The 20181-nt window shown below is 40.2% G+C and overlaps 2 protein-coding genes across 6 annotated transcripts in view; one reads left to right on the top strand and one right to left on the bottom strand.

Moving 5' to 3' along the window:
- Positions 1-9438, top strand: gpr161b (G protein-coupled receptor 161b). The gene is made up of 6 exons (XM_071477039.1): positions 1-231; positions 1724-2111; positions 4498-5219; positions 5840-5947; positions 7005-7130; positions 7323-9438. Exons 2-6 carry the CDS (start codon positions 1768-1770, stop codon positions 7598-7600), a joined length of 1578 nt encoding a protein of 525 aa, XP_071333140.1. The 5' UTR covers positions 1-231; positions 1724-1767; the 3' UTR covers positions 7601-9438.
- dcaf6 (ddb1 and cul4 associated factor 6) overlaps positions 8884-20181 on the bottom strand; it is a 26336-nt gene continuing 15038 nt past the window's right edge. The window contains exons 10-21 of one of the 5 annotated variants that reach the window (XM_071476989.1): positions 19655-20002; positions 19091-19291; positions 17219-17278; positions 15798-16035; positions 14344-14450; positions 13584-13962; positions 13381-13422; positions 12589-12727; positions 11733-11889; positions 11523-11611; positions 10747-10852; positions 10094-10569 (exon numbers count right to left, since the gene is read on the bottom strand). In XM_071476989.1, the coding sequence (XP_071333090.1) occupies positions 10511-10569; positions 10747-10852; positions 11523-11611; positions 11733-11889; positions 12589-12727; positions 13381-13422; positions 13584-13962; positions 14344-14450; positions 15798-16035; positions 17219-17278; positions 19091-19291; positions 19655-20002 (1925 nt within the window). In that variant the 3' untranslated portion in view covers positions 10094-10510. Of the gene's footprint in view, positions 10570-10746; positions 10853-11522; positions 11612-11732; positions 11890-12588; positions 12728-13380; positions 13423-13583; positions 13963-14343; positions 14451-15797; positions 16036-17218; positions 17279-19090; positions 19292-19654; positions 20003-20181 lie in introns of all 5 variants that reach the window. The other 4 variants (XM_071477001.1, XM_071477011.1, XM_071477019.1 and 1 more) reach the window with 4 other exon arrangements.

Genomic DNA, 20181 nt, shown 5'->3' on the forward strand with positions numbered 1-20181 from the left:
GAGACGGAGCTGGAGCGGAGGTGGGAGGAGGACGCCATTGCAGCCCGCAGCTGGCCGCCTGTGCTTCGGCTGAAACGTTACCGAACTTCACGATGTCCGGGGGGATGTTTCGAGGGATTTTTCAGGCTCGGTTCTCAGTTATCGGGTCACTGCGTTAAAACAGACAAGTAAGATGGACGTTTTGTCGCCACTGAGGAGAAAATGTGGAGCCACGGAGCCGAGCCAAAGCAGGTAAGAAGGGATAAGTGGCCGTTTTCAGAGGGGGGGGGGACAATGGGAGAAAGTTTTAGCTAACCGAGGCTAACTAACGGTTGTTGTTTTAGCTAGCGGTACAGCTAGCGAGCTGTGCTCACAGTGCGGCAGCCTATTCACACTTTCATAAAGTTTACATTTGTAACATGTCGCTAAACGCGGTGTTTTTACGGTCCACTCTTACCGCTGTCTCCTCACTCATACAAGTTAACTTAAAGTGGTGAGAGGTGGCAACAGATCTGCAGCAAAATCATGTTAACAGACGAGGCTAGTGTCAGAGGATCTGGATTTTAGACGTATTTTCTATACTTTGGGTAAAACTTTAAGCCTTCAGACTCTTGAGTTTAGTGCAAAGCTTGTAAAGTAGCAGTGGCTCAGTTACATGCCCTGTGCTTAACTGAATTCCCAAAGATAGGGATGTATATTCATTATTGACTGAATAAAAGTCGCAATACAACAACGTAAAAAGCTGAAATGCAAGAAAAAGTCCAGCATTCAAAATATGACTAAGTACAGAATCACCATCCATTGTTGTCACTGATATAACATTATGTTAGGGTTGCAACAATTAGTCAATTAAGTGATGAGGCGATCAACATATTTTGAGTATTGATTATTTGTTTGAGTCATTTTTCAAGCAAATGCCAAATATGCTCTGGTTTCAGCTGCTAATGTGTGACATTTAGCAGTTTTCTTAGTCTTATAAGAAAATAAAATGATTATTTGAAGGTTTGAAGTTAGAGCTTCAACAACTTTAAATGATGTGAGGTGATTTAATACAAATGGGTCAGAAACTAATTTATGTTTTGTATACAAATCTGACAGACTCTAGTCTTATATAATCCACACAAATGCTTTAAAAACTATTCCATTGTTTTCTGCATTTTATTAAAAATCACATGTACTTTAACATCGAAATTAACCATCTTAACCAGCTATCAGGTTCAGTTCATTTCTGTGCATTGTGAACATAAAATGTGCGATAATGTTTTTACATTACTGTTATAAGGTAATGCAGAGCTGAAATTACAGACAACTGACTACAATTTCAACAACTGAATAATTATTCAGTTATCAACTTCGTCTGGCTCCAGTTTCTTAAATGTCAGGTTTTGCTGCTTTTTGTTTATTTGTTATGTCATTGTAACTTAGGTAGTTTTTGGACTGTTGGTTTGACTATTCAAGCATTTGGAAGAAGACACCTTGGGAAATTGTGAAACTTAACTGCATTAACACACAACAATTATGTGGCACAAATTAATATAGACTTTACATTCACTGATATGGATTATGCAGTTATGGAACAGCAGGAAAATATTAAGACAAAATTATACAGTACATCCTGTATTTAGAAATGGTCAGTAGTAACAAAAGACTTTCACGATGCTCTGAATAGAATAGAATAGATACTTTACTTCTGTGACATCCTCTTATCTTTTTTTCTTTCTAACCACGTCTTGCTCCTCAACAGTCTCCTACCATTCCTTCACCTGTCCAGTGGCCCGGTCTCTCACCATGAACACCAGTAGGAACTGCACCGTGGTGGGGAATGGCGAGGGTCTGGCTGCCCTTGAGTCAATCTCCATTGTTACCATAACGCTCCTCGCCTGCCTGGGGAACCTCTTAATTGTGGCCACCCTCTATCGCAGGCCTTATCTGCTCACACCCAGCAACAAGTTTGTATTCAGCCTGACTCTGTCCAACCTGCTGCTGTCAATGCTGGTGCTGCCGTTCGTGGCTGTTAGCTCGGCAAAGAGAGAGTGGGTGTTTGGGGTGGTGTGGTGCAACTTCACTGCCCTGCTCTACCTGCTCATCAGCTCTGCCAGCATGCTCACCCTTGGAGCTATCGCCATCGACAGGTTAGTGCAGAACACTGATTGTAGGCACTTGGATGATCATTGTTATCAGCCTTGAATAATAATAATAATAAGTGAATGTTGTGTCCTCAAACCTGTATTAATGCCTTATTTTGCCTACTTTTTTTTCCTACAGTGCAACAAGCTGTAAACACAACATAAACACATTATAGCTGTATAAAGTTGATATGACGACAGCGTAAACAAACCTTTGCCTATTTAGAAATCCAACAGGCACAGAGTGTAACCACCTGATGAATGCTACTTGTTAATGTCACTTTCATCTTAGCTCCATTTTGGACCAATTTACCAATTACCAGTTCCTGAGAAAAATATCTGGATCTTCAGCTGCTAAATGCTCCACAATGTTGCTAATTTAGTCTGTTTACCACATGGTGTAGGGGAGATAGTGTGCTGCTGTTTATCAGAGGTTTTTCCCTGAATCATAGCAGTGAAGTTGCGGGCTATAAAACCAAAACAAAAGCTGAGGGATTTGCAGAGCTGGGTGATAATTCTCACTACAAGCACCTTCTTACGCATTAAACATAATGCATTACTCATCTGATACGTTGTTAATAACAACATTTTGATTGATACAAATTTAAATTCAAACTTAAAGCAGAATTGACTGTTTTTATGCCGAGAAAGCAGTGGCCAAAGGGTTACATCGTTACCATGATTTGTTCTCATGCCCTCAAGCATGGCAGTTAACCAGTACCACCAGAACAGCTGATCATTGGCCAGTGGTATCAGATTGTGGTGATATTAGGCAGGAACGAATGTTTGACCTCTTAAATTCAACACAAATAAATATATAGGTATTTTTTATTTTCTGGGAGCAACACATCTTTTTTATTTAATGTGAATTGTGTCTTTACTTCAATATAATGACAAAGCATTTCCACCTTTTGATGCTGCTGTTCTTAGTCAACCTTCCTAGGTGAATAAGAGATTTGACATTTTTCTGCTGTTCCTGCCTCTGGAAGAAACCCCTGCATGTTCACAGATGTGAAGTTTAATGTTTGGTGTGTTTCCCTTTAAGGTCAATCTGCAGACTTGTAAAATAAGATTAGTCAACCACACACTTAGTTCGTGGTATTTTCCTGGAGATTTTCCCGGCTCAAGTGACAAGCATTAGACAGACTTAGAAAATAACTTCAAATGTCCACTGATATGAATGCACCATTCATCTGCAGAGCTGAGATAATTACCATTGATTCCTATTTTTAGAATAAGAAACTAACTAACACAAATAAAACTGCAGACACGTACATAGTTAATCAGCATACGAAACCCCTTTTTAATTTGTTTAAGTCACATAAAATTTCAAGAAATAGGGCTGAGTATAAAACCGACCCAAATGTATCTCCAGTATCAAAGGCTGTATTTTATTTAGGCAAAGTTCTTGTATGGCTGTTTTGTGATAAGACAAAATTAAACATGCCTTTGGGAAAGGAGGAAATGTTTGTATATTCTAATTTATATTATGTAATGTATATTCCTCAGTATGAGAAAATGGATCTTCTGTTATCAGTACTGTAATTAAGGTCATAATGGCAATAGCATCCAAAAATAAATTTAAAACTATATCCAGCCCTATTCAAAATAGTGTGTCATTAGGAATACAATTTAAAATCAAAGATTTGAAATTAAAATGTATTTTTATAGAATATTGTCAACAATTATGATTTGATTAATCATTTAAGTCATTTATCATGTAAAACCAGGCCTTCCCTCGTTACAGAACTTTTCTGGTATTCTCAGTTTTATATCACTGTAAATTTAATATCTTTGGGTTTTGGATTGTTTGTTCAAGAAAACAGGCAATTTGAAGACGACTCCCTGGAGAAAGCAAAGGATTAATCTATCATTTAGAAAAAGAATCAACAAAAAAAAATCCCATTAATCAATAAAGAAAGTAAAACTAGGTTACAACCCTAATTAAGACTTTTTTTTTTATCTGGACACATTGCACTTAAAATTTGTTGGCATGACATTTAACGCCACTTTAGTTATATCACTTTGCTATTCTTGTTGTCAGGAATCACAGAGGGCTGTAAACATAGTTACTGTGACCTACTGTAAGTTTTCTCTGTAGCCTACAGTCCTCACTGTTCTCACTGCTGTCCTAATTACCCCAAGTACCTTTGGGAATTTTTGATTACAGTACATGTTTTTGTTCTCCCACCAAGCCCCTCTCTTTCTCCTCTGTATGCAGCTTTTCAGAAAACACTTTACAGCTTTGTTGGGAGAAAAAGCGCCGCCTTTAGTTTTTGCATCACACACTCAAAACTGAGCAGTCTCTGTGTTTCCTGGACCAGAATGCTCCCTTGAGAAAGGTGTTAAGTTTCCCCTATTGATGGTTCACTCACTGCTTTCATCTCTACAGGTACTACGCAGTGCTCTACCCGATGATCTACCCCATGAAGATCACAGGAAACAGGGCAGTCGTGGTCATCGCCTATGTGTGGTTACACTCTCTGGTGGGCTGCCTCCCTCCTCTGTTCGGCTGGTCCTCCTTTGAGTTTGACTGCTTCAAGTGGACGTGTGTTGCTTCGTGGCACAGAGAGCCGAGCTACACAGCCTTCTGGGTCACCTGGTGCATCCTTCCCCCCTTCTTCATCATGCTGGCATGTTACGGTGTCATTTTCCGTGTTGCCCGCATGAAAGCTCGTAAAGTACACTGTGGAACTGTTGTTGTGGCTCAGGACGACACCAGTGGAGCTCAGAGGAACGGACGTAAGAACTCAAGCACCTCAACTTCCTCTAATGGAAGCCGGCGGAGCCTTGTGTACGCGGGGAGCCAGTGCAAGGCCTTCGTCACCATCTTAGTGGTGATAGGCACCTTCCTCATGACCTGGGGCCCGTATGTTGGTGTGGTGTGTACCGAGGCTTTGTGGGGACAGGGGAGTGTTTCTGAGGGGTTGGAGACTCTGGTTGCATGGCTTTCCTTCTGCAGCGCCGTGTGCCATCCACTCATCTATGGTCTGTGGAATAAAACGGTGAGGAAGGAGCTGTTGGGGATGTGCTTTGGAGACCGCTACTACAGAGAGTCGTTTGCCACTCGGCAAAGGACGTCCCGACTCTTCAGCATCTCCAACAGAATCACAGGTGGGAGAGTTTATCATGCAGATTGGTATGTATGGGAATGTTTTCATATATCTGTATTTGGATTTCTGACTTATTTATGTTAAAATGTGAAATCACAGACCAAAGATCAGCTTAATTGGCCAAGCGTGTTTACAAATATGAGGAATGTGACTTTGGTTTCTAGTGGCTTTCAATGTACTACACACAGTACTAAAAACTATGTTCAGGAAGAAGCACATAGACAGCAAGGACAACAGAGCTTAGGCAGCAGCTCCTTAAAAACTTGAAACTTGATTAAAACAATGACTCATCAAAACAGTTGCTGATTTATTTTCTGTTGATTGAGTAATTGATTAAGCAAGTAATATTTGGAGCTCAAACAAAGCTGAAGAAAGATAACAAACATTAGCATCTAAGTGTTATGTTCAAGGAAGTGGGTGCAGTGTCTATATAGGCTAAACTGTAGTGATAGTGAACAGTGATACAGTACTGCATGGGTGGCTGAGTGCAGGGACTACTGGAATAAACTTTTTGTAGTGTATACGCAGCCTGCATAGATTCACAGACCTGTGTTGTCATGATTTTGTGTTTTGTATGTATGCATGATTTTGTATGACAAGAACTTGCTGGTGTCCTTTCAGACTTGGGTATGTCCCCACACCTGACTGCTATGCTGGCAGGTGGAGGGCATCTGTTGGCCCCTGGGAGCAGCACAGGAGATACTGGCTTCAGTTTCACTCAGGATTCATGTAAGTGTTGCACACAGGAAGCAGAGGGATTCAGAAAAGACTCCCTCGGTGTGTCTCAAATCCATCCTATATACTAAATTTACACAGTATATACTGCATACTACCATCATTGTAGGGCTGCACAAAAAAAATGTGAATCACAATTTTTTTTTTTTTTTTAAATAATATAGAACTGAGATCACAATTATCTTAAGATTCTTGACAATATGTTCTCTTCAAGTTATTATTGTAGTTTCATCACATTTTCATTACATTTTGCTAACCAAACACAGACTAGGAAAACAAAGGTTTGATAGTGTTACTGAACAATACGTTAGTGTAAAAAGTTTCTTAGTTGACATTTTATAGATTAAATGTTTAGATATTACAGAGGGAAGAGGTACACTACAATCCCTCTGAGTCCAAAGTGGCATCTTGGAAATAGCTTCTTTTGACTAACCAGCAATCCAAAACTAAAATAGGTGAACTTTTAAATATATAAAACAATGAAAAACAGCAAATTTTCATTTTCATTAGAAAAGCTTGAACCAGGGACAGTTTGACATTTTTCTTGAGAATTCACTTAAACATTGAATTTGTTATCAGATTTGCAGGAGATTGTCACATTTGAATAATAATAATCATTTTACTCCAACCCACTGTTGTTCAGATATATTTAAGGCTAATGTAGTATTAGCAGGAGAAGTCAGAACTTTTACTGACATGTGTTCATTCATGCTATTAAAGTGTGTCTATCTTGGCTTTTAAAACTCTACTGTTGATCTTAACTTGATTGTAAAACGGAGATTAAGTTGAAAACATGAGGTTCGAAAGGCTGGCACATGGTCTTACTAACCCTATTGCGTCATACTCCCACAGGTTTGTTACAGTCAGCCTCACATTCCTGTTTCACAGCTCATGTTTTCATTTGATGATGGCGTAAATAGGGCAAGTTATGTCATGTGTGACACAAAGAAATGTCTAATTGTCCAACTCATTGTGTTCTTCCCTGGCTTTCTGATCATACTGAGTTTACAGTATGGCTTTCAGTTAACCAGGATTTTTGTTTTCCCTGCAGGTACAGATGTGATGCTGCTGGATAACTTCTCCACTGACGGCTCCTCCCATGCACAGCAGCACGGAAACCCATCCGGGAAGAGGAGGAGCTCAGTCACCTTTGAAGACCAGGTGGAGCATTCCAAAGGTATGTCTCATCTCCCCACTCCACAAAAGATTAGAGAGATGGGAGTTCATGCTCACTGAGTGCTTGGAAAAAAAAAAAAAGTTTGTGGTCAGCAGGCGACAAAAAAAATCGCACTGAACATAAGATTTGTTTACTGTAGCATTGGTCTAATAGACCTCACAGATAATTCAGTTTCTACATTTTTCTCCTTAGCGGAAAACACCAACACATCTTCAGTCCAAGTCCACGCAGAGGTACACAAATCTCTCGACACTTTTGCTTCCTGTCTGGCAAAGGCTATAGAGAGCGATGCAAAGCTCACTCTCTTTGGGGACAGTCTTGCTCTGCCTGGAGGACTTTTCACGACGAGGGCTGCACCGAGACCTAGATACCTAGACGGTCAGAGACTGAGGCTGGAGAGTATCGATGAAGGGATTGTCAAAGACGACAGAGATGAAGAAGAGCAGGACATGGAGGAGAAACCAGCCTGAACACAGCTGGTCCGGTAACTTGTTGGACATGCTTAGACCGCACGCCATTATTATTGGTGAACTGTAAGGGTTTCCCACCCTGAACACTATTGTATGAGACCTTTCAGAGTGGAGCTTGTCCTGCTCTGTTGTACACATTATGAAGTCACACATGGGTACCCCATACTTGAAATTATTAGGTGATCAGGAGGAGGCACATTCTTCATTCCACTATGTTGGACCACACGACGTGCACACCAATCAGAGTGTTTGCGAGCTTTTGTATGGATTATTGTAATCAAATAGGAAGACTTAACTACTGTAACCTAAATGGTCTGAATGTTGTAGTAAATTATTTACTACTATATATTATCATTATTGTATGTACTCAGAAATAACAAGAACACACTCCTCATTAGGGCTGGGCAGTATGAAAGAATACAGTCATTTCTATATTCCAAAGGACTCACAACACTGTTATCAGATCCCTTTTAAAAGTTCTTCTTAGTTACAATAAGAAAAGTATGTTTCAAGTTCAGACAGTCAGGCCAGAAAAAATAGAAACAAAAATACCTGTTATAATTTTCCACAACCCAAGGTAACATCTTCAACTTTCTTGTGTTGTCTGACCAGCAGTTCAAAGGCCAAAGATATTCAGTTTATTATTACTGTATGTACGACATCAAACATCAAATCATCACATCTGAGAAGCTGGAACAATCCAGTAATGACAAATGATTGGTCAGTGATCTGAATAGCTGACAATGAATTTTCTGTTGCTCAACTAACTGATGAATTGACTAATCACTGCAGTTCTACTAAATTGGCTGTAGGTGTAAGTCAGTATGTATGAATAGGAATTATTTGGTGTAGGAAACAGGCAGATTTTGACAATTAACCTCTGTATTGAGATTCATGAAAGTTATTACAGTGATACAGTATATCTACGTGTTGCCCAGCCCTGAGCTTCACCATATGAACAGAATCTGTGGGCCAACATTTTTAGTATTAGTAAGGTACATAAAGAGCGAAGTGTGTTTCTTAATGTGTAGGTACCTGCAGTAACCACAGGTTTATCAGGAGCAGGGATCTGCTACAGACGACTGTGGACATGCACAGTTATTGCACTTGAACATACAGTGTGTACTTGTTCTCACGGAAACCACTCTCATTTTATGTCAGAGAAGGTGATTATTACTGTTTGGTCAGTGTTTTTGCATACAGTCCAAGGCAAAGCTGTATAAAAGTGGTGTAGTGACGACCAAATGACGTGACAAAAAGAAAAAAACAGACTCTTGAAGTAATGAAGTCCAAAATTAAGCATTCATGGAGACTGTTATCAATATTTCAAGATTGTAATATCAATGAAAATCCATTAGCAGCAGCCCACATTTTATAATATTGTGCACATAGTGGGCAGTGCAAAGCAACAATGACAGAAATAAATTACTATTGGTCATTGAAAGTCAACTTACTGAAAAATAAATCATGTTAAGTGTTAAACTGGAGGACAAGTTCTGTCTCAAGAAAAAACTGTTCCTTAACTACAAAACTTATTAATTTGGTGGTACATATGGTTTACCTCAGTTTATACACTCCGTCATTTCCTTTGCTATTATAAAAGGAACTCTGAGATTTTTAATGTATAGAGCACAGTTCTGATGCTTTAGTCTTACCTCGTATTTTCGTATTATGTTTGAACAGGTACTACTTTTGTAAGAAAAAGCTGTACACCTGAGAAGTGATGTAACCTTTTGATTTTCACTATACAGTAACTATTAATACCAATATGTCCAGTAAAGTTTTGTATTAAGATTCTTCTATTAAGTTTTTTTACATAAAATTTTCTGAACAAAGTGTTCACCTGTTCTTTGCTTCTGTGATTTGACAACTTTACCAGGGTGTCTGCAGGTCTTGCAAAATCTTAAAGCATTGAATTCAGTTCCCTCAATAAAAGGCATTTAGACTTAAATTTTATTAATGAAGATCTTGAATATTTTTCTTGCCTGTTGTAAACAGTAAAATTAGTTATAAGTTTTTGAATGTGGTTAGGGTTATGTTGTACTCTAAAATACAAGTTTAATTTGTTTAATCCTTTGTTGTGGAGCTAAAGTCAGCACCATCAGACCTGTATCAAACACTGTTGTTACCACTACTCACAGTAACAATGACTGACAATGGTTTATTTTAGCAAAAACATAAATTAACTTTCTTCAGTTTTGTTATATGCTGTACTTTGAAATTCTTTGGTATCTCTGGATACCTAGAGCTAACCCTGTCAGGAATCAGTGTGCAAAATAGAGATTGTTTATTTCTTGAATTAAATTAAATGAATTTGTCAGCTCTATTGACAGTCGCCATTAGCTTTCATCTTCCAGACAAGTGCGGACATCTTTGAGATGCCATTAACTTAATTTTTTCCAAATTCTGTAAAAGATTATAATTTAGTGAAGTGATCATTTGAGGAGAAGAACCTCAGCTTTGTTTTTCCCAACAAAAAAAATTAAAGCATTGTCCAAGTTTTTTTTTTACTTAAAGTCCTTGTTCACATGCGTAACTGCCGGAGCAGCACATCAACATTTCTTAGCTTTGTGCTACAAATCCAAATGTCACACGTTAACACTGATCAAAGCTCACTCTCTCCTAACAAAATAATATTGCACTTAACATCCTTGCACACCAGCCGCCATTATTCTCACACTTAATATATATATGACGTCCTTTCCTTTTGCATTCACACAGTTGTAGTTTATCCTCATACAGAAACATCAGTAAGAAATTTATCTTAAAAAAAACACAGGGGGCTAGAAATTATACTAATTTTCAAAAGGATGTATTCTACACTATACTTGTACAAATCTCGTTTTTTTTTTCTCTCAAGTGCTATACAGCAAGAAGAAAGTGTTTTCTTTATAATAAAATGCCAGCAGGCTACTGCTCGTCCTCATTTTCCTGGCCTGAACCTTCAGAGCGATCGCCTTCTAGTCGATCTGCAGGACGGAAAAAGCAATTATCAAAGAGAGGGACAGATAAACGAAGTCACACAAAGTCCTGAGAAAAGTAGGACAAGAAATAATTTATATACACAGAAATTAATAGACACAAATGTTTAAACAATTGGTATGAAGTTAAAAAAACATTTTTTGTGTGTGTGTGTGTGTGTGTACCTGATCTGATGTGATTAAGGGAGGCCAACATTCGGAGCATGAAAGAGGCTGGAACTGTGATTGTGTTTCTTGTTTCCTCTAACATCAGCTCGTTCCGAGTTATTACCTTGACAGAGGAGGAGAAAGGCAAATGAAGAAAGTGTGCAAATAAAAGTGTGAAGGAATTTGAATCAGGTACATAACAGGAAGGAAAGAAACCTTGTGCCACAAAGAGAGGGAGAGTCTAATGAGAATCATGGTTTATTGTGACAAATTGTGCAAATTGATTTCATTATATTGAAACAATTAAAGCATAAATTAATTTACTAAAATAAAATAAATTTTATATATATAATATAATATTAAAATAAGTTGAGTGAAATCAATTAAATTAACTTAATTAAATTTAGTGAAATTAAACAACTAAATTAACTTGAGTGAAATTAATTAAATTGAATAAATCAAATTGAGTAAAATGATGAAATTAGCTAAATAAATTTCATTTGCTCTTCAGAATGAAATGTGGGGAAAGAGAGTAGGGGAATGACATGCAGCCAATGATCTGGCTGGCCAGGAGTTGAACCAGGAAATTGCTCAGGGCATTAATCCCCACATTAAATGCGTCGTAAACACTCTGCCATCGGGTCACCCATATCTGACCCAGAATCTCCTCGGTGAATTAAAACCAGCTCTACAAATACAAAAACCATCCTCTCTCTTCTCAGATGTTTCTCCTCTCCTGTCAGGACCAGAGGACAGGATCTGTACTTCAAACTGATTTCACCGATCTCCCGTACCTCATCAGCGAGGACTCTGTTGAAAGATGGCGACGCTTCTAGCGGTGACCAAATTTTGATATCATAGTCTATCCCTGAAGAAGCCAGAACTGAAACAGACCCAGAAAATGAAAAGTTAACATGGTAGAAAACATCATCACATCATCCTGTTAGAAAGGATTTAGGCAGGACGATCTGCGGCCCAGAGTGAAGCTGGGGGGTGGGACTCACTGGGGTCGTAGGGGTGCGGCTGCAGGCAGTTGACCACGTGGTTGTCGGCTTCAAGGAGCATAAGGTGCTCTGCAGTGTGTCTGTCCCAGATGAAGATATGGCCACAGTCTGAGCCACTCATTACAAAGTTGTTGCCCCAGAAACATGACTCCTTTATCTACACATAAAAGAAATAAAACCTCCTCAACATTTTGAGCTGACTGTTTAAGGAATAGTTCGAGATTTTGGGGAAATGCACTTACTCATTTTCTCTCCAAGAATTAGATGAGAACATTGATATAGTTAAAGACTAGAAACAGAGGGAAACACTCTCCCTGGCTGTGTCTGAAGTTTAAAAACCCACCTTTAGCACCATAAAACTCTCATAAATAAACACCCACTTGTTTGTTTAATCTGTGCACAAACAGGAATGTAAAAACGACAATTTGTGGTTTCAGAAGAAGTTTCCTGACAAACAATTTCCTGACAACCAACAGTTTATCCATCTGCCCAGAACTTCCTAATTTCCTGTGAAACCATAAATTGTCTGTTTGTTTGTGTATGAACTAAACAAATGAGATATATCATTTCAAATTGTGAGCTTTAGAGGTGCTGGTGGGTGCATTTTTTTTTATTTTTCTGACAGATACAGGCTAGTTTCCCCCTATTTTCAGTCTTTATGCTAAGCTAAGCTAAGATAATCACCTCCTGGCTTTAACTACATATTAACAGATTTCAATTTTTTTTATATTGATGGAAAGAAAACCAGTTACAAACAAGCTCTATTTCTTTCCCCAAAATGTTGAACTATTCATAGGTTTTTTTCATGAGGGCTCCAAACCCCTAACAAATACAATGTAAATAGCTCGAGGTTTACCATTGTTCTGGAGTTGCGGTGGCCCTTATAGACCATTTTGACTGAGGGTCTCCTGATATTCTGGGTCTCGCTCTCCTCCATCTCCCTTCTCTCTTTCCTCCTGCGAAACAGCTCCTGGATACGAGCTGCTGCTGAGCGTCTGACAAACACAACAAAAACCAACACGTAAATATAAAGCACACGAAGAAGACAGACAAACCCATGCTGTCACTGATGCTTATGAACTCCATGCTTTGACTTTATGCCGCATTGATCTTTGCAAATCAATAAGAAGCTTTTTTCTAAACAAAACTCCAAGCTAGAAAGCAGCCACTTTAAAAAGCAAAACACACACTCGCTAGATTGTAACTGAAATAAGCCATTACCATTGTTATGCAAAGCCTTGCCCATTCATTACAAGACAACAGTGTCACTGAATTCAATCAGATACACACCGGTTCATGTTGAAAAAGTTTCAGTTGATATGGTTTTTCTAAGAGGTCCTACTGAGAAAATCAGTAGTTTACATTGTTCAGCTCCTTTCCATCAGGATGTCATGCACACATTCGTCATCCACTCTTCGTTTTTCACCTCTCTGTGGTGTAACACCTTCAAAATGCCCATTCGTGGAGCCAGTAATCACATGCACAGCACTCTGTGTGGTTATTAGTGCTTTTGTGATTTTTTGTGAAATTACCAAACCAACACATAAACCGTTATCTTAAAACTACACACTGTTGAGTTTTAATGCTCTGCTGCATGTCACACACCTGACAGGTTAGATGCTTTTAGTTGCCAGTGCAAGGACTTTACCTGATCATCCTATCTCCTACTGCAGATCCTCTGGTATTAAATCTATATTTGTAGTAAAACAGTCAATGGCAAGGCATCATAAAAAAACCCAGGTCAGCATACCTGCCCTTTAAGAGTGAGCAATATTTGTATCTAAGAGATAACAACCTGCATTCAAACACATGAGGGTGTTTTCTTCAAGGGCAACATCTTGTCTAACATACCTCTGTCCCTGTCCTCTGACCCTTGATGCTGGGATGAGGATCGGATCATCATCGCTGTCATCAGAATCCTGGTTGCCCCGTGCAGGCTGATTCTGAAACTCCCACTCTGGTGAGAGAGGGCCTCTATACTGTGGTCCTCTCCCACAGTGGCCCTGCTCCGCTGTCGGCTCCGCTCTCCTGCAGCCTCCCGATGTGTCCTCTGTACCCTCCGCCTGACTCCTCTCCGGCGGGGAAGACGCCGTGCTGTTGCCCTGAGAGGAGCCCTCTGCTGGGGCTTGAGCTGACGAGCTGCTGCTGAGGACACCGGAGCAGGAGGCGCCACACGGGGGCTCTGCAGAGGCAGCCGGCAGACTCTGCTGCTTCGAGGACTGAGAGGGAGCTGAGGAGAGACACATGATAAAAAAGATTTTTTTTTTTTTAATTAGGCTTTGACACATGGTCAAAGCTATTTAAAATACATACAAACATCTCCCGCATCTCAATCTAGATTTACCTTTTTTTTTTTATTTTTTTTTTTTTAAATTGATTCATCTATTTTTTCTTTGTTTTTGTTTTTACTCCTTATTTGGATATGGCCTCAACATGTATTGCTGTTTTCTTGTTTGTATACTTGTTTATTTAAAAAAGTCTGACCACAACCATCCACACTCATAACTGATGTAGGGTTTCAGGGATGCAATGGGCTTTTACTCTAAATTCAATTTGATTTGAAATTCTGTCAGGACAGCGTTCATGATGCTGCAGGAGACGACTTCCTCACCTGGCCCTGACACTGAGCTCTCCGTCGACAGACTCTCTCTGCTCTGTGCGGCCACGGCCTCAGATGTTTTGGGAGCTGTGCTGCCCATAGTCCTGGATGTGCTGCACCTGTGGAGGAAAGACAACAGTGAGTGAGTCCGTCAAGCTTCTCAAGCTTTTGGCTACACGGTTTACATTTTTTTTTAAGAAGGTTTTGTAACTCAAGGATACATCAGAGTTGGCACCATCTGTTTACAGAGTGGAAGTAGAACCAGAAATTCTGCACACTGTTGGTCAGTTGTAAAAGTCAAAATCAATAAAGCAAGTTGATACATTTTGAAGACTATTGGTGAACAACAAAATAGATAAAATACTTTTAATAGACGAGTCTGGCGAAAGGCAAACAAAGTCACCACTGATACCTTCCAGCTCTTTCACAAAGAGTTGGAGCTGCTTCCTTCAGACTCCCCAGAACATCCTGTGCAATAAAATCACTTAATTTGAGTCCTTTGTAGTAAACAAAAAGAAGGTCCCTGACCTGTTATATTGTTGTATTATTATTATTATTTTTATTATTCATTTCACTAATTTACTTGTACTTACCATTTCTTGTCATTTTTTATTGTGTCTTACTTTTATAATATTGATTGAATATTTATGAATATTTCTTTTTTTTTTTTTGTATCTGTTTTACTGACATATGAGTCTGCTGATGATTTGCTGTGTCTGCAAGCCACATTCCCCACATGGAACAGTACAGACTGTCCAGAGTCCACAGACCACCAAGTAATGACATGAAACTGATTGAAATGTCGTTTATAGAATCAATATGTCTCTTTGCTCCCATTACAATGTTTTGTTGCGGAGCAAAGGTGAATAAAGATGATTGTGGGAGCAAAGGAACATGTGTAGCTTCTGGTTGTTTTTTTTTTTGCTGTTTGGTCAAAATCAAATCTCATACACACCTTCATGTGTAATGCCAATTTATTTCCCCATTATTATTTTGTTCTGAAAGTCTATTACCATCTTTAAATTACCCAACCAGCGCCCAACATTTTCCAAATTTTCCTTCCCAGAAGGTATTTTAATGAGAGATTTCCCTGTGCTGTCAGGTATTTTTGACACAGTTATGATGAGTATGACGCCTGATATTTGTTGCCAACTTGTAATTTGGTGTCTAATGTTTTCTTTATGGTACCATTTATTTCATTTGCATGGTGTACTGTGTCATTCGATGAGCTGGATATGGTATAAGGTAGCCTCTGGATGGTCCATTATAACATGTTATTGCATGTTTCTTGAAGAAAGAGCTGCTATGTAAACAAGGTTGACTGCAGTTCTGGATCCTCTGAGATCAAATGAATGAAAAAATGAATCAAAACAATCAACACACTGAATTCCCTTCAAGGTGTAAGACCTTCACAGTGATTTCAGAGAGCAGAGATTTCCTCAGTCAGTGCTCAGGTGATCACTCACCACTCATCAGTGAAGGCCAGCTTGATGGTGCTGGTGGTGGTTCCCTCTGAGCTGTAGTGTAGGCTGAGGACCGGCTCCGCTGCACTGGGTCGACTGGTGCCGGTCATAGTGGTGGAGGAGGAGGAGGTGGAGGCTGAGGTGGAGGTGGAGGAGGAGGAGGAGGTGGTGGTGGGAGCACTGCTGGTGGCTGGTGCAGATGCAGATTCGTCAGGAGGTGAACCTGCAACTTCTGCTCCTCCTGAGAGCGGAGAGGAAGACACAGGCAAAGCAAACAAGAAGGATTTATTAGTGCTGTAGAAAAATACTGACTGGCCTGTTTAACCTTATCATTTAGATTTAAATAAATTGAGCAATTTTTCCTGTTGCTTTTATAAGCACGCTGGAAATGTGCAACCGTCTGTTGCATCACTTCCCATTGATTAACAGCACCAAACAGAAATGGGAACATGCAGCGGACATTAGCAGAGCAGACAGAGGTGGACATATTGTGACAGACACGTATCGACTATCAGCAGCCACAGCAACAAGACAGAAACACACAGACACACAAAATACACCGGTCAAAGCCCCTGAAGGGACATTACAGACACATAACAGTCTTTGACACGAGTGTCTCGTTAAAGAGATTCAACCTGACTTATATTAGATTTTTAAGTTGTTTGAGATCTTTTTTTGAACTTTTTAAACAAATTAGTTCCCACTGAAAACTGAAGACAGCGATATTTGCATAACCATAACCAGGACTGGTATCTGTGGATATGTCAGCTGACATGTAAAAAAAATATGTTTGATGATTTAGAAACAGTGTCAGTGTGCATTTCATCTGTAAAATACCTTAAGCACATATCGTGGTCACAACTCTTTAAAAGGACAAATTTTCGGATGCCTTAAAAATCAAAAAAACTTGTGTATGTAATGTGTTTCTGTAAGAAAATGAGTATCAGTCGATATGTTCTTATTGGATTCTTACAAGTCAGTATCAGTATCGCCCTAAAAAAAACAATTATCAGTCAGACTCTAAGGTGAAGATTTCTTGTTTTCTTCATCTTCTATGATAATAAGCAAAAATCTTTGAGGTTTGGACTTTTAGTTGGACAAAACTTGACACTTATTTTCTGACTGTTTATGGGCCAAACAGTTGATGCATTGAAAACAATAATTGTCAGATTAATCCAGAATGAAAATAATTGTTAGTTACATCCCTACTCAGGACCAGGGCAAGATAAAAAAAAATCTTCTATCCGCACTTTAATGTGTGTGTGGAGAGAAAATGGGAAAGTAAATCGGTGGATACAGAGACAAAAGTATGAAAAGAGTAAAGGACAGACTGTGGACAGGGTCAGGATGAGGAAAAGTGTTTGTGTTTCTGAGGGAAGGTGAAGAAGACAAAGCGAGTGGCAGGGTGGGGGGAGAGGACGCACCCTGCTGTTCATCAAGAGTCATGGATCCCAGCTGTTTGTTTACCACAGACGAGGGGGAATCTGGAACACAAATGAGACCGACTAAACATTGGACACAGAGGTCAAACCTGAGGGCTCACACAGTCAAGGCGCACAAGAGTTAAAAACTTCAAAGTCAGAAAAAAACAAAAAAAAAAAACCAAAAACATTCAAGGCCAAGCAGGAGGAACTGTAAGAATCAGCCAAAGGAAAAATAAAAGCCTCATCTGATATCAGGGAGGATTATTTGGCTTCAGCTTTTATATGCAAAATGAGCATCAGAGATTTGTGAGTCTGAACAAAAACAATAAAATGACAAGTTCACACATGCTTACTACACATGGACTACTTTACTTAATCTGTGAATCTGTTACAAGCTGGTAAATCAGATCCATTAATATTTACTTCTTCTTAGATGTAATGTTATGACACAATAGCAAATATAAACCTTCTAATAAAATTCTGTTTGCATATTTCTTAATTAGATTAAAGGAGTAAACAAAAGTATTCTCTCCTCCTCTTCTAATAGTGAGGCCTGGTTTTAACTCAAACACATATAAGCAATGACTCTTGATGCTGCGAATCACCGGTGTCAGACGCATTAGTTCACGTTAAACAATGTGTCCAATAAAGCCCCTTTCAGACATGAGACCTCATTACACAAACGTTACGGCAATTTTACACTTAGATCTCATGTCCAAATAAGTGTCTGAGTCACTTCCACACAAAAACACGAACTACGTAAGACCTAGTAACATTCATTGCAGCACGCATGCAGCAAGTCTGAGTTGAATGTTGTTCTATTAACATAAAGGCTGCAGCAACACACGATAAAGCATCCTGACACTGTAACAAACATATGACTTGATTATCATCTCTTGCAGTTTTAAAAACCAGGAAGCACTGTGAATGAGTCGCTGGGAGGATTCTTTACATGTCAGATCACACAAAGGATTGTTTTGCCTCTGTGGTGCAGTGCAAAAGAGATAATCCTCAAACCAGGACTGCTTGCCTATATTTTGGATTTTTACTGATGCGAACTGCATGGATGAATAAATTACTATCCAAGCTAAACACTTTGAATTGAATCAGAGTTCCTGTCATCTTGTCACACTGTGCTTGTGCACTGAATTCACTCTCTGACAAACTGAGAAAACAGGTGGCTTCACTTTGAGAAGCGAAGGTGAGCTCACAATGTCAAAGTCATTAATTAAGGCTCCGGTTGCTAAATAAAATTTAAAAACCATCATCGATGCAGCCTGTGTGAATAATCTCCTCCTTTCATATGATTAAAAAACCGTCACTTTGACCGACAGATGAAAACATCCACGTCTGAAAGGGGCTTTAGCTATGATTCTCAAGCTGAAGTGAGACCAAACCAAAGTCAATCAAGTCCTGTATTATGGTCACTAATTTAAGACAACTGATCAGTGTGCATCATCAAACATGGGTGAACAACCACATGAGCCATGAGAACGCCAAAGCAGAGCTTCACACACGTCGGCTGGTGCCACTCCAACGGGAGAGTTTGCAGGTGAAAACTCAAGCAACATGTGGAGCGATGGAGTGAGAGCGTTAGTGAGTTGAGCAAACAGTGGAGAGGCGATTCAGCAGCAGCTACAGAGGTTAATAAGTACAAGGTGCATTATTGGAAAATGGAAAGAGGATCACTGAGGGATTAGTGGTCAGTTCTGGCAAGACCGGGTCTCTCTGGAGCCTGACTGTCTCTACAAACAGACATGTCTGCTTTGCCAACATAGAGGGGAAGGGTAAGATGGTAGGGGTGGGGGCCCAGGCGGCAGCCCGTATGAAAGGGGTTGCTGCAGGGGTGGGGAGCTCGGAGGGGAGGGTAACCTGTACGGGGTTGCGTCTCAGCAGCACCAGCAGCAGCAGAGGTAGCAGCTCTTTGTGACTGTCTCTCAGGGGCTGCGGAGGAAGAGGAATGGGCCGCTCGCTGACCCTGTCGCTGACCCTGTCCTGGGGGGTCGGCCAGCCGAAGTAACCTCTGCAAACGCCTACACACTAAACTTATGGGCAGCCGGTGAGGACCGTACTCTGACAAAGAGGCAGAGGAAGAGAGGGAGAGTGAATGAAAGATTAGAAGACTGACGGGAGGAAGATGTGAGGAGAGGATCGGGAGCAGAGAGTCAGGCAAGAAAAAAAAAAAAAAACGAAGGACAACAGGATGCTGAAGGAGAAAAGAGTGAAGTGAGGCGACTGCTTGAATGGAGTGGCTCCAACAAACACACACTCATACACGGGGTACACTAAGTTCCCCCTCCACATACTGAACAGAAGAGGATACAGATTCACTGCACTAAAGAGTAAAATGTGAATTTCTTTGATTGTTTTTGTGAAAACACAACTTAAGTGACTAGTGGGTTTGCTGCTTTTTTTTTGTTTTTTTTATCCTTTTACCTGAGAGCGCAGGTTCCGAGGTGGGCGTGGCTGTCGGCGTGGGGGTCCCAGTCGTGTCAGCCTGACTTCTCTGCTCTGAGTCAGGGGAGGATGTGAGGGGGGAGGAGGAAGGGGCCGAGCTCTCTACTGATGAGGAGCTGGAAGGAGGAGGTGCTGTGACTGTTGATGATGACCCTGAGGAGGAAGAGGAAGTGGATTTAGGCACGGGGGCGGCGGCAGCAGCAGGACCAGCAGGTACCTCTGGAGCGTCTGTCCCCACGGGCCTCTCAGGGGCACTGGAGTCCTGACTGGAGTCTCCTGCGGGGGCAGCTGGAGTATTGGACGCGCCCTCTGGATGGACGACTGTTCCTGAAAGCAAGAACATCAGCACATATTTGGTCAGTCAGTCAGTCAGGAAGCACATTAAAAAGTCACAAAATGCAGTGTCTCCAGTTTATGAACCCATATCCAACATTAGGAATGTGAATGGCCTGAACCATATGGCATAGTCATCAATGTGTGAGTCCTCCATTGGTTGATGTTAATGT

The sequence above is a fragment of the Trachinotus anak genome, unplaced genomic scaffold (genome assembly GCF_046630095.1).
Source record: "Trachinotus anak isolate AG129_WGS33_773 ecotype Australia unplaced genomic scaffold, CSIRO_AGI_Tana_v1 ptg000001l, whole genome shotgun sequence".
Classification (NCBI taxonomy): domain Eukaryota; kingdom Metazoa; phylum Chordata; class Actinopteri; order Carangiformes; family Carangidae; genus Trachinotus; species Trachinotus anak.